This window comes from Gobius niger (genome assembly GCF_951799975.1).
Source record: "Gobius niger genome assembly, contig: SCAFFOLD_50, whole genome shotgun sequence".
Lineage (NCBI taxonomy): Eukaryota > Metazoa > Chordata > Actinopteri > Gobiiformes > Gobiidae > Gobius > Gobius niger.
In genome coordinates this window covers 258,007-271,208 of record NW_027639073.1, presented here as the reverse complement: position 1 = coordinate 271,208, position 13,202 = coordinate 258,007, and the positions used below count along the sequence as shown (strand labels likewise).

The window sequence follows — 13,202 nt, the reverse complement described above, 5'->3', positions numbered from 1 at the left end:
ATAACCCTGTAATAGCCCTGTAATAACCCTGTAATAGCCCTGTAATTACCCTGTAATAGCCCTGTAATAACCCTGTGATAACCCTGTAATTACCCTGTAATTACCCTGTAATAACCCTGTGATAACCCTGTAATTACCCTGTAATTACCCTGTAATAACCCTGTAATAACCCTGTAATAACCCTGTAATAGCCCTGTAATAGCCCTGTAATAACCCTGTAATAACCCTGTAATAGCCCTGTAATAACCCTGTAATAGCCCTGTAATAACCCTGTAATAACCCTGTAATAGCCCTGTAATAACCCTGTAATAGCCCTGTAATAACCCTGTGATAACCCTGTAGTTACCCTGTAATAACCCTGTAATAACCCTGTAATAACCCTGTAATAACCCTGTAATATCCCTGTAATAACCCTGTAATATCCCTGTAATAACACTGTACCCTGTAATAACACTGTAATAACCCTGTAATATCCCTGTAATAACACTGTAATAACCCTGTAATAACCCTGTACCCTGTAGTTACCCTGTAATAACCCTGTAATAGCCCTGTAGTTACCCTGTAATTACCCTGTAATAACACTGTAATTACCCTGTAATTACCCTGTAATAACCCTGTAATAACCCTGTAATTACCCTGTAATTACCCTGTAATAACCCTGTAATTACCCTGTAGTTACCCTGTAATAACCCTGTAATTACCCTGTAGTTACCCTGTAATAACCCTGTAATTACCCTGTGTCCACAGCGCAGCACTTCGCGATGCTCTGGGCGTCCGTGGGAAACACCAGCCCCGCCATGTTCTGGTGCGTGTACTTCCTGCTCCGCCACCAGGAGGCGCTGCAGGCCGTGAGGAGTGAGCTGCAGGAAGTGATGTCACAGGAGGGGGTGGAGTTCAGTCCAGACGCCGACCTGGTCCTGAGCCGTGACATCATCGACAAACTCCACATCCTGGGTGAGCTATTGTACATGTTTTATGTCCCTAGTGTACATGTTTTGAGTCCCTAGTGTACATGTTTTATGTTGCTAGTGTACATGTTTATGTTGCTAGTGTACATGTTTTATGTTGCTAGTGTACATGTTTATGTTGCTTGTGTACATGTTTTAAGTCCTTAGTGTACATGTTTTATGTCCCTAGTGTACATGTTTTATGTTGCTAGTGTGCATGTTTTATGTTGCTAGTGTACATGTTTTATGTTGCCAGTGTACATGTTTTAAGTCCCTAGTGTACATGTTTTATGTTGCTAGTGTACATGTTTATGTTGCTAGTGTATATGTTTTAAGTCCCTAGTGTACATGTTTATGTTGCTAGTGTACATGTTTATGTTGCTAGTGTACATGTTTTATGTTGCTAGTGTACATGTTTTATGTTGCTAGTGTACATGTTTTATGTTGCTAGTGTACATGTTTATGTTGCTAGTGTACATGTTTTGAGTCCCTAGTGTACATGTTTATGTTGCTAGTGTACATGTTTTACGTTGCTAGTGTACATGTTTTATGTTGCTAGTGTACATGTTTTATGTTGCTAGTGTACATGTTTTACGTTGCTAGTGTACATGTTTTATGTTGCTAGTGTACATGTTTATGTTGCTAGTGTACATGTTTATGTTGCTAGTGTACATGTTTTATGTCCCTAGTGTACATGTTTTGAGTCCCTAGTGTACATGTTTATGTTGCTAGTGTACATGTTTTAAGTCCCTAGTGTACATGTTTTGAGTCCCTAGTGTACATGTTTTAAGTCCCTAGTGTACATGTTTTATGTTGCTAGTGTACATGTTTTATGTTGCTAGTGTACATGTTTATGTTGCTAGTGTACATGTTTTATGTCCCTAGTGTACATGTTTATGTTGCTAGTGTACATGTTTATGTTGCTAGTGTACATGTTTTATGTTGCTAGTGTACATGTTTATGTTGCTAGTGTACATGTTTAAGTCCTTAGTGTACATGTTTTATGTCCCTAGTGTACATGTTTTGAGTCCCTAGTGTACATGTTTATGTTGCTAGTGTACATGTTTAAGTCCTTAGTGTACATGTTTTGAGTCCCTAGTGTACATGTTTTAAGTCCCTAGTGTACATGTTTATGTTGCTAGTGTACATGTTTAAGTCCTTAGTGTACATGTTTTATGTCCCTAGTGTACATGTTTTGAGTCCCTAGTATACATGTTTTGAGTCCCTAGTGTACATGTTTGAGTCCCTAGTGTACATGTTTTGAGTCCCTAGTGTACATGTTTTGAGTCCCTAGTGTACATGTTTAAGTCTCTAGTGTACATGTTTATGTTGCTAGTGTACATGTTTATGTTGCTAGTGTACATGTTTTGAGTCCCTAGTGTACATGTTTATGTTGCTAGTGTACATGTTTTGAGTCCCTAGTGTACATGTTTATGTTGCTAGTGTACATGTTTATGTTGCTAGTGTACATGTTTTATGTTGCTAGTGTACATGTTTATGTTGCTAGTGTACATGTTTATGTTGCTAGTGTACATGTTTATGTTACTAGTGTACATGTTTATGTTGCTAGTGTACATGTTTTGAGTCCCTAGTGTACATGTTTTGAGTCCCTAGTGTACATGTTTGAGTCCCTAGTGTACATGTTTATGTTGCTAGTGTACATGTTTTGAGTCCCTAGTGTACATGTTTTGAGTCCCTAGTGTACATGTTTATGTTGCTAGTGTACATGTTTATGTTGCTAGTGTACATGTTTTGAGTCCCTAGTGTACATGTTTTGAGTCCCTAGTGTACATGTTTTATGTCCCTAGTGTACATGTTTATGTCCCTAGTGTACATGTTTTGAGTCCCTAGTGTACATGTTTATGTTGCTAGTGTACATGTTTATGTCCCTAGTGTACATGTTTTGAGTCCCTAGTGTACATGTTTATGTTGCTAGTGTACATGTTTTGAGTCCCTAGTGTACATGTTTATGTTGCTAGTGTACATGTTTATGTTGCTAGTGTACATGTTTTATGTCCCTAGTGTACATGTTTATGTCCCTAGTGTACATGTTTATGTTGCTAGTGTACATGTTTATGTTGCTAGTGTACATGTTTATGTTGCTAGTGTACATGGTTTGAGTCCCTAGTGTACATGTTTAAGACCCTAGTGTACATGTTTATGTTGCTAGTGTACATGTTTTGAGTCCCTAGTGTACATGTTTATGTTGCTAGTGTACATGTTTACGTTGCTAGTGTACATGTTTATGTCCCTAGTGTACATGTTTTGAGTCCCTAGTGTACATGTTTTATGTTGCCAGTGTACATGTTTTATGTTGCTAGTGTACATGTTTATGTTGCTAGTGTACATGTTTATGTTGCTAGTGTACATGTTTATGTTGCTAGTGTACATGTTTTATGTTGCTAGTGTACATGTTTATGTTGCTAGTGTACATGTTTTAAGTCCCTAGTGTACATGTTTTATGTTGCTAGTGTACATGTTTTAAGTCCCTAGTGTACATGTTTTGAGTCCCTAGTGTACATGTTTTGAGTCCCTAGTGTACATGTTTATGTTGCTAGTGTACATGTTTATGTTGCTAGTGTACATGTGTATGTTGCTAGTGTACATGTTTACTTTGCTAGTGTACATGTTTTGAGTCCCTAGTGTACATGTTTTATGTTGCTAGTGTACATGTTTATGTTGCTAGTGTACATGTTTTATGTTGCTAGTGTACATGTTTATGTTGCTAGTGTACATGCTTATGTTGCTAGTGTACATGTTTTGAGTCCCTAGTTTACATGTTTATGTTGCTAGTGTACATGTTTATGTTGCTAGTGTACATGTTTTGAGTCCCTAGTTTACATGTTTATGTTGCTAGTGTACATGTTTACTTTGCTAGTGTACATGTTTTGAGTCCCTAGTGTACATGTTTTATGTTGCTAGTGTACATGCTTATGTTGCTAGTGTACATGTTTGAGTCCCTAGTGCACATGTTTAAGTCCCTAGTGTACATGTTTATGTTGCTAGTGTACATGCTTATGTTGCTAGTGTACATGTTTTGAGTCCCTAGTTTACATGTTTATGTTGCTAGTGTACATGTTTATGTTGCTAGTGTACATGTTTTGAGTCCCTAGTGTACATGTTTGAGTCCCTAGTGCACATGTTTAAGTCCCTAGTGTACATGTTTATGTTGCTAGTGTACATGCTTATGTTGCTAGTGTACATGTTTGAGTCCCTAGTGCACATGTTTAAGTCCCTAGTGTACATGTTTATGTTGCTAGTGTACATGCTTATGTTGCTAGTGTACATGTTTTGAGTCCCTAGTGTACATGTTTTATGTTGCTAGTGTACATGCTTATGTTGCTAGTGTACATGTTTTGAGTCCCTAGTGTACATGTTTATGTTGCTAGTGTACATGTTTGAGTCCCTAGTGTACATGTTTATGTTGCTAGTGTACATGCTTATGTTGCTAGTGTACATGGTTTGAGTCCCTAGTGTACATGTTTGAGTCCCTAGTGCACATGTTTTAAGTCCCTAGTGTACATGTTTTGAGTCCCTAGTGTACATGTTTTATGTTGCTAGTGTACATGTTTATGTTGCTAGTGTACATGTTTTGAGTCCCTAGTGTACATGTTTTGAGTCCCTAGTGTACATGTTTATGTTGCTAGTGTACATGTTTATGTTGCTAGTGTACATGTTTTGAGTCCCTAGTGTACATGTTTTGAGTCCCTAGTGTACATGTTTTGAGTCCCTAGTGTACATGGTTTGAGTCCCTAGTGTACATGTTTTAAGTCCCTAGTGTACATGTTTTATGTTGCTAGTGTACATGTTTATGTTGCTAGTGTACATGTTTGAGACCCTAGTGTACATGTTTAAGACCCTAGTGTACATGTTTTAAGTCCCTAGTGTACATGTTTATGTTGCTAGTGTACATGTTTAAGACCCTAGTGTACATGTTTTAAGTCCCTAGTGTACATGTTTATGTTGCTAGTGTACATGGTTTGAGTCCCTAGTGTACATGGTTTGAGTCCCTAGTGTACATGTTTTGAGTCCCTAGTGTACATGTTTTAAGTCCCTAGTGTACATGTTTTATGTTGCTAGTGTAGATGTTTATGTTGCTAGTGTACATGTTTGAGTCCCTAGTGTACATGTTTTGAGACCCTAGTGTACATGTTTTGAGTCCCTAGTGTACATGTTTATGTCCCTAGTGTACATGTTTATGTTGCTAGTGTACATGTTTTATGTTGCTAGTGTACATGTTTTGAGTCCCTAGTGTACATGTTTATGTTGCTAGTGTACATGTTTTATGTTGCTAGTGTACATGTTTATGTTGCTAGTGTACATGTTTATGTCCCTAGTGTACATGTTTTGAGTCCCTAGTGTACATGTTTATAGTCCCTAGTGTACATGTTTAAGTCTCTAGTGTACATGTTTTAAGTCCCTAGTGTACATGTTTTGAGTCCCTAGTGTACATGTTTTGAGTCCCTAGTGTACATGTTTATGTCCCTAGTGTACATGTTTTGAGTCCCTAGTGTACATGTTTAAGTCTCTAGTGTACATGTTTTAAGTCCCTAGTGTACATGTTTTGAGTCCCTAGTGTACATGTTTTGAGTCCCTAGTGTACATGTTTATGTTGCTAGTGTACATGTTTGAGTCCCTAGTGTACATGTTTTGAGACCCTAGTGTACATGTTTTGAGTCCCTAGTGTACATGTTTTGAGTCCCTAGTGTACATGTTTTAAGTCCCTAGTGTACATGTTTTATGTTGCTAGTGTACATGTTTATGTTGCTAGTGTACATGTTTGAGACCCTAGTGTACATGTTTGAGACCCTAATGTACATGTTTTAAGTCCCTAGTGTACATGTTTTAAGTCCCTAGTGTACATGTTTAAGACCCTAGTGTACATGTTTTGAGACCCTAGTGTACATGTTTTGAGACCCTAGTGTACATGTTTTGAGACCCTAGTGTACATGTTTTGAGACCCTAGTGTACATGTTTTAAGTCCCTAGTGTACATGTTTTAAGTCCCTAGTGTACATGTTTTATGTTGCTAGTGTACATGTTTATGTTGCTAGTGTACATGTTTTGAGTCCCTAGTGTACATGTTTTATGTTGCTAGTGTACATGTTTTATGTTGCTAGTGTACATGTTTTGAGTCCCTAGTGTACATGTTTTATGTTGCTAGTGTACATGTTTATGTTGCTAGTGTACATGTTTTATGTTGCTAGTGTACATGTTTGAGTCCCTAGTGTACATGTTTATGTTGCTAGTGTACATGTTTTGAGTCCCTAGTGTACATGTTTATGTCCCTAGTGTACATGTTTTGAGTCCCTAGTGTACATGTTTTGAGTCCCTAGTGTACATGTTTATGTTGCTAGTGTACATGTTTGAGTCCCTAGTGTACATGTTTATGTCCCTAGTGTACATGTTTTGAGTCCCTAGTGTACATGTTTATGTTGCTAGTGTACATGTTTTGAGTCCCTAGTGTACATGTTTTGAGTCCCTAGTGTACATGTTTTGAGTCCCTAGTGTACATGTTTTGAGTCCCTAGTGTACATGCTTATGTTGCTAGTGTACATGTTTTGAGTCCCTAGTGTACATGTTTATGTTGCTAGTGTACATGCTTATGTTGCTAGTGTACATGTTTATAGTCCCTAGTGTACATGTTTTGAGTCCCTAGTGTACATGTTTGAGTCCCTAGTGCACATGTTTTAAGTCCCTAGTGTACATGTTTTGAGTCCCTAGTGTACATGTTTATGTTGCTAGTGTACATGTTTTGAGTCCCTAGTGTACATGTTTTGAGTCCCTAGTGTACATGTTTTGAGTCCCTAGTGTACATGTTTATGTTGCTAGTGTACATGTTTTGAGTCCCTAGTGTACATGTTTTGAGTCCCTAGTGTACATGTTTATGTTGCTAGTGTACATGGTTTGAGTCCCTAGTGTACATGGTTTGAGTCCCTAGTGTACATGTTTTGAGTCCCTAGTGTACATGTTTTAAGTCCCTAGTGTACATGTTTTATGTTGCTAGTGTACATGTTTATGTTGCTAGTGTACATGTTTGAGTCCCTAGTGTACATGTTTTGAGACCCTAGTGTACATGTTTTGAGTCCCTAGTGTACATGTTTATGTCCCTAGTGTACATGTTTATGTTGCTAGTGTACATGTTTTATGTTGCTAGTGTACATGTTTTGAGTCCCTAGTGTACATGTTTATGTTGCTAGTGTACATGTTTTATGTTGCTAGTGTACATGTTTATGTTGCTAGTGTACATGTTTATGTCCCTAGTGTACATGTTTTGAGTCCCTAGTGTACATGTTTTGAGTCCCTAGTGTACATGTTTAAGTCTCTAGTGTACATGTTTTAAGTCCCTAGTGTACATGTTTTGAGTCCCTAGTGTACATGTTTTGAGTCCCTAGTGTACATGTTTTGAGTCCCTAGTGTACATGTTTGAGTCCCTAGTGTACATGTTTTGAGTCCCTAGTGTACATGTTTATGTTGCTAGTGTACATGTTTATGTTGCTAGTGTACATGTTTATGTCGCTAGTGTACATGTTTTGAGTCCCTAGTGCACATGTTTTAAGTCCCTAGTGTACATGTTTTGAGTCCCTAGTGTACATGTTTATGTTGCTAGTGTACATGTTTTGAGTCCCTAGTGTACATGTTTTGAGTCCCTAGTGTACATGTTTTGAGTCCCTAGTGTACATGTTTATGTTGCTAGTGTACATGTTTATGTTGCTAGTGTACATGTTTTGAGTCCCTAGTGTACATGTTTTGAGTCCCTAGTGTACATGTTTATGTTGCTAGTGTACATGGTTTGAGTCCCTAGTGTACATGGTTTGAGTCCCTAGTGTACATGTTTATGTTGCTAGTGTACATGTTTTGAGTCCCTAGTGTACATGTTTTAAGTCCCTAGTGTACATGTTTTATGTTGCTAGTGTACATGTTTATGTTGCTAGTGTACATGTTTGAGTCCCTAGTGTACATGTTTTGAGTCCCTAGTGTACATGTTTATGTCCCTAGTGTACATGTTTATGTTGCTAGTGTACATGTTTATGTTGCTAGTGTACATGTTTTATGTTGCTAGTGTACATGTTTTGAGTCCCTAGTGTACATGTTTTGAGACCCTAGTGTACATGTTTTGAGTCCCTAGTGTACATGTTTATGTCCCTAGTGTACATGTTTATGTTGCTAGTGTACATGTTTATGTTGCTAGTGTACATGTTTTATGTTGCTAGTGTACATGTTTATGTTGCTAGTGTACATGTTTTGAGTCCCTAGTGTACATGTTTATGTTGCTAGTGTACATGTTTATGTTGCTAGTGTACATGTTTTATGTTGCTAGTGTACATGTTTATGTTGCTAGTGTACATGTTTTAAGTCCCTAGTGTACATGTTTTATGTTGCTAGTGTACATGTTTTAAGTCCCTAGTGTACATGTTTTGAGTCCCTAGTGTACATGTTTTGAGTCCCTAGTGTACATGTTTATGTTGCTAGTGTACATGTTTATGTTGCTAGTGTACATGTTTACTTTGCTAGTGTACATGTTTTGAGTCCCTAGTGTACATGTTTTATGTTGCTAGTGTACATGCTTATGTTGCTAGTGTACATGTTTGAGTCCCTAGTGCACATGTTTAAGTCCCTAGTGTACATGTTTATGTTGCTAGTGTACATGCTTATGTTGCTAGTGTACATGTTTTGAGTCCCTAGTGTACATGTTTTATGTTGCTAGTGTACATGCTTATGTTGCTAGTGTACATGTTTTGAGTCCCTAGTTTACATGTTTATGTTGCTAGTGTACATGTTTATGTTGCTAGTGTACATGTTTATGTTGCTAGTGTACATGTTTATGTTGCTAGTGTACATGTTTTGAGTCCCTAGTGTACATGTTTGAGTCCCTAGTGCACATGTTTAAGTCCCTAGTGTACATGTTTATGTTGCTAGTGTACATGCTTATGTTGCTAGTGTACATGTTTGAGTCCCTAGTGCACATGTTTAAGTCCCTAGTGTACATGTTTATGTTGCTAGTGTACATGCTTATGTTGCTAGTGTACATGTTTTGAGTCCCTAGTGTACATGTTTTATGTTGCTAGTGTACATGCTTATGTTGCTAGTGTACATGTTTTGAGTCCCTAGTGTACATGTTTATGTTGCTAGTGTACATGTTTGAGTCCCTAGTGTACATGTTTATGTTGCTAGTGTACATGCTTATGTTGCTAGTGTACATGGTTTGAGTCCCTAGTGTACATGTTTGAGTCCCTAGTGCACATGTTTTAAGTCCCTAGTGTACATGTTTTGAGTCCCTAGTGTACATGTTTTATGTTGCTAGTGTACATGTTTATGTTGCTAGTGTACATGTTTTGAGTCCCTAGTGTACATGTTTTGAGTCCCTAGTGTACATGTTTATGTTGCTAGTGTACATGTTTATGTTGCTAGTGTACATGTTTTGAGTCCCTAGTGTACATGTTTTGAGTCCCTAGTGTACATGTTTTGAGTCCCTAGTGTACATGGTTTGAGTCCCTAGTGTACATGTTTTAAGTCCCTAGTGTACATGTTTTATGTTGCTAGTGTACATGTTTATGTTGCTAGTGTACATGTTTGAGACCCTAGTGTACATGTTTAAGACCCTAGTGTACATGTTTTAAGTCCCTAGTGTACATGTTTATGTTGCTAGTGTACATGTTTAAGACCCTAGTGTACATGTTTTAAGTCCCTAGTGTACATGTTTATGTTGCTAGTGTACATGGTTTGAGTCCCTAGTGTACATGGTTTGAGTCCCTAGTGTACATGTTTTGAGTCCCTAGTGTACATGTTTTAAGTCCCTAGTGTACATGTTTTATGTTGCTAGTGTAGATGTTTATGTTGCTAGTGTACATGTTTGAGTCCCTAGTGTACATGTTTTGAGACCCTAGTGTACATGTTTTGAGTCCCTAGTGTACATGTTTATGTCCCTAGTGTACATGTTTATGTTGCTAGTGTACATGTTTTATGTTGCTAGTGTACATGTTTTGAGTCCCTAGTGTACATGTTTATGTTGCTAGTGTACATGTTTTATGTTGCTAGTGTACATGTTTATGTTGCTAGTGTACATGTTTATGTCCCTAGTGTACATGTTTTGAGTCCCTAGTGTACATGTTTATAGTCCCTAGTGTACATGTTTAAGTCTCTAGTGTACATGTTTTAAGTCCCTAGTGTACATGTTTTGAGTCCCTAGTGTACATGTTTTGAGTCCCTAGTGTACATGTTTATGTCCCTAGTGTACATGTTTTGAGTCCCTAGTGTACATGTTTAAGTCTCTAGTGTACATGTTTTAAGTCCCTAGTGTACATGTTTTGAGTCCCTAGTGTACATGTTTTGAGTCCCTAGTGTACATGTTTATGTTGCTAGTGTACATGTTTGAGTCCCTAGTGTACATGTTTTGAGACCCTAGTGTACATGTTTTGAGTCCCTAGTGTACATGTTTTGAGTCCCTAGTGTACATGTTTTAAGTCCCTAGTGTACATGTTTTATGTTGCTAGTGTACATGTTTATGTTGCTAGTGTACATGTTTGAGACCCTAGTGTACATGTTTGAGACCCTAATGTACATGTTTTAAGTCCCTAGTGTACATGTTTTAAGTCCCTAGTGTACATGTTTAAGACCCTAGTGTACATGTTTTGAGACCCTAGTGTACATGTTTTGAGACCCTAGTGTACATGTTTTGAGACCCTAGTGTACATGTTTTGAGACCCTAGTGTACATGTTTTAAGTCCCTAGTGTACATGTTTTAAGTCCCTAGTGTACATGTTTTATGTTGCTAGTGTACATGTTTATGTTGCTAGTGTACATGTTTTGAGTCCCTAGTGTACATGTTTTATGTTGCTAGTGTACATGTTTTATGTTGCTAGTGTACATGTTTTGAGTCCCTAGTGTACATGTTTTATGTTGCTAGTGTACATGTTTATGTTGCTAGTGTACATGTTTTATGTTGCTAGTGTACATGTTTGAGTCCCTAGTGTACATGTTTATGTTGCTAGTGTACATGTTTTGAGTCCCTAGTGTACATGTTTATGTCCCTAGTGTACATGTTTTGAGTCCCTAGTGTACATGTTTTGAGTCCCTAGTGTACATGTTTATGTTGCTAGTGTACATGTTTGAGTCCCTAGTGTACATGTTTATGTCCCTAGTGTACATGTTTTGAGTCCCTAGTGTACATGTTTATGTTGCTAGTGTACATGTTTTGAGTCCCTAGTGTACATGTTTTGAGTCCCTAGTGTACATGTTTTGAGTCCCTAGTGTACATGTTTTGAGTCCCTAGTGTACATGCTTATGTTGCTAGTGTACATGTTTTGAGTCCCTAGTGTACATGTTTATGTTGCTAGTGTACATGCTTATGTTGCTAGTGTACATGTTTATAGTCCCTAGTGTACATGTTTTAAGTCCCTAGTGTACATGTTTTGAGTCCCTAGTGTACATGTTTATGTTGCTAGTGTACATGTTTTGAGTCCCTAGTGTACATGTTTTGAGTCCCTAGTGTACATGTTTTGAGTCCCTAGTGTACATGTTTATGTTGCTAGTGTACATGTTTTGAGTCCCTAGTGTACATGTTTTGAGTCCCTAGTGTACATGTTTATGTTGCTAGTGTACATGGTTTGAGTCCCTAGTGTACATGGTTTGAGTCCCTAGTGTACATGTTTTGAGTCCCTAGTGTACATGTTTTAAGTCCCTAGTGTACATGTTTTATGTTGCTAGTGTACATGTTTATGTTGCTAGTGTACATGTTTGAGTCCCTAGTGTACATGTTTTGAGACCCTAGTGTACATGTTTTGAGTCCCTAGTGTACATGTTTATGTCCCTAGTGTACATGTTTATGTTGCTAGTGTACATGTTTTATGTTGCTAGTGTACATGTTTTGAGTCCCTAGTGTACATGTTTATGTTGCTAGTGTACATGTTTTATGTTGCTAGTGTACATGTTTATGTTGCTAGTGTACATGTTTATGTCCCTAGTGTACATGTTTTGAGTCCCTAGTGTACATGTTTTGAGTCCCTAGTGTACATGTTTAAGTCTCTAGTGTACATGTTTTAAGTCCCTAGTGTACATGTTTTGAGTCCCTAGTGTACATGTTTTGAGTCCCTAGTGTACATGTTTTGAGTCCCTAGTGTACATGTTTGAGTCCCTAGTGTACATGTTTTGAGTCCCTAGTGTACATGTTTATGTTGCTAGTGTACATGTTTATGTTGCTAGTGTACATGTTTATGTCGCTAGTGTACATGTTTTGAGTCCCTAGTGTACATGTTTTGAGTCCCTAGTGCACATGTTTTAAGTCCCTAGTGTACATGTTTTGAGTCCCTAGTGTACATGTTTATGTTGCTAGTGTACATGTTTTGAGTCCCTAGTGTACATGTTTTGAGTCCCTAGTGTACATGTTTTGAGTCCCTAGTGTACATGTTTATGTTGCTAGTGTACATGTTTATGTTGCTAGTGTACATGTTTTGAGTCCCTAGTGTACATGTTTTGAGTCCCTAGTGTACATGTTTATGTTGCTAGTGTACATGGTTTGAGTCCCTAGTGTACATGGTTTGAGTCCCTAGTGTACATGTTTATGTTGCTAGTGTACATGTTTTGAGTCCCTAGTGTACATGTTTTAAGTCCCTAGTGTACATGTTTTATGTTGCTAGTGTACATGTTTATGTTGCTAGTGTACATGTTTGAGTCCCTAGTGTACATGTTTGAGTCCCTAGTGTACATGTTTTGAGTCCCTAGTGTACATGTTTATGTCCCTAGTGTACATGTTTATGTTGCTAGTGTACATGTTTATGTTGCTAGTGTACATGTTTTATGTTGCTAGTGTACATGTTTTGAGTCCCTAGTGTACATGTTTTGAGACCCTAGTGTACATGTTTTGAGTCCCTAGTGTACATGTTTATGTCCCTAGTGTACATGTTTATGTTGCTAGTGTACATGTTTATGTTGCTAGTGTACATGTTTTATGTTGCTAGTGTACATGTTTATGTTGCTAGTGTACATGTTTTGAGTCCCTAGTGTACATGTTTATGTTGCTAGTGTACATGTTTTATGTTGCTAGTGTACATGTTTTGAGTCCCTAGTTTACATGTTTATGTCCCTAGTGTACATGTTTATGTTGCTAGTGTACATGTTTATGTTGCTAGTGTACATGTTTTATGTTGCTAGTGTACATGTTTATGTTGCTAGTGTACATGTTTATGTTGCTAGTGTACATGTTTTGAGTCCCTAGTGTACATGTTTATGTCCCTAGTGTACATGTTTTGAGTCCCTA

The 13,202-nt window shown here is 37.7% G+C and overlaps 1 protein-coding gene across 1 annotated transcript in view; it reads left to right on the top strand.

Moving 5' to 3' along the window:
- cyp7b1 (cytochrome P450, family 7, subfamily B, polypeptide 1) overlaps positions 1-13,202 on the top strand; it is a gene marked incomplete at both ends in the record, with an annotated part of 34,450 nt that overhangs the window by 18,044 nt on the left and 3,204 nt on the right. Inside the window, one exon of the mRNA XM_079583382.1 lies at positions 748-954. Within this exon, the coding sequence (XP_079439508.1) occupies positions 748-954 (207 nt within the window). The remainder of the gene's footprint in view (positions 1-747; positions 955-13,202) is intronic.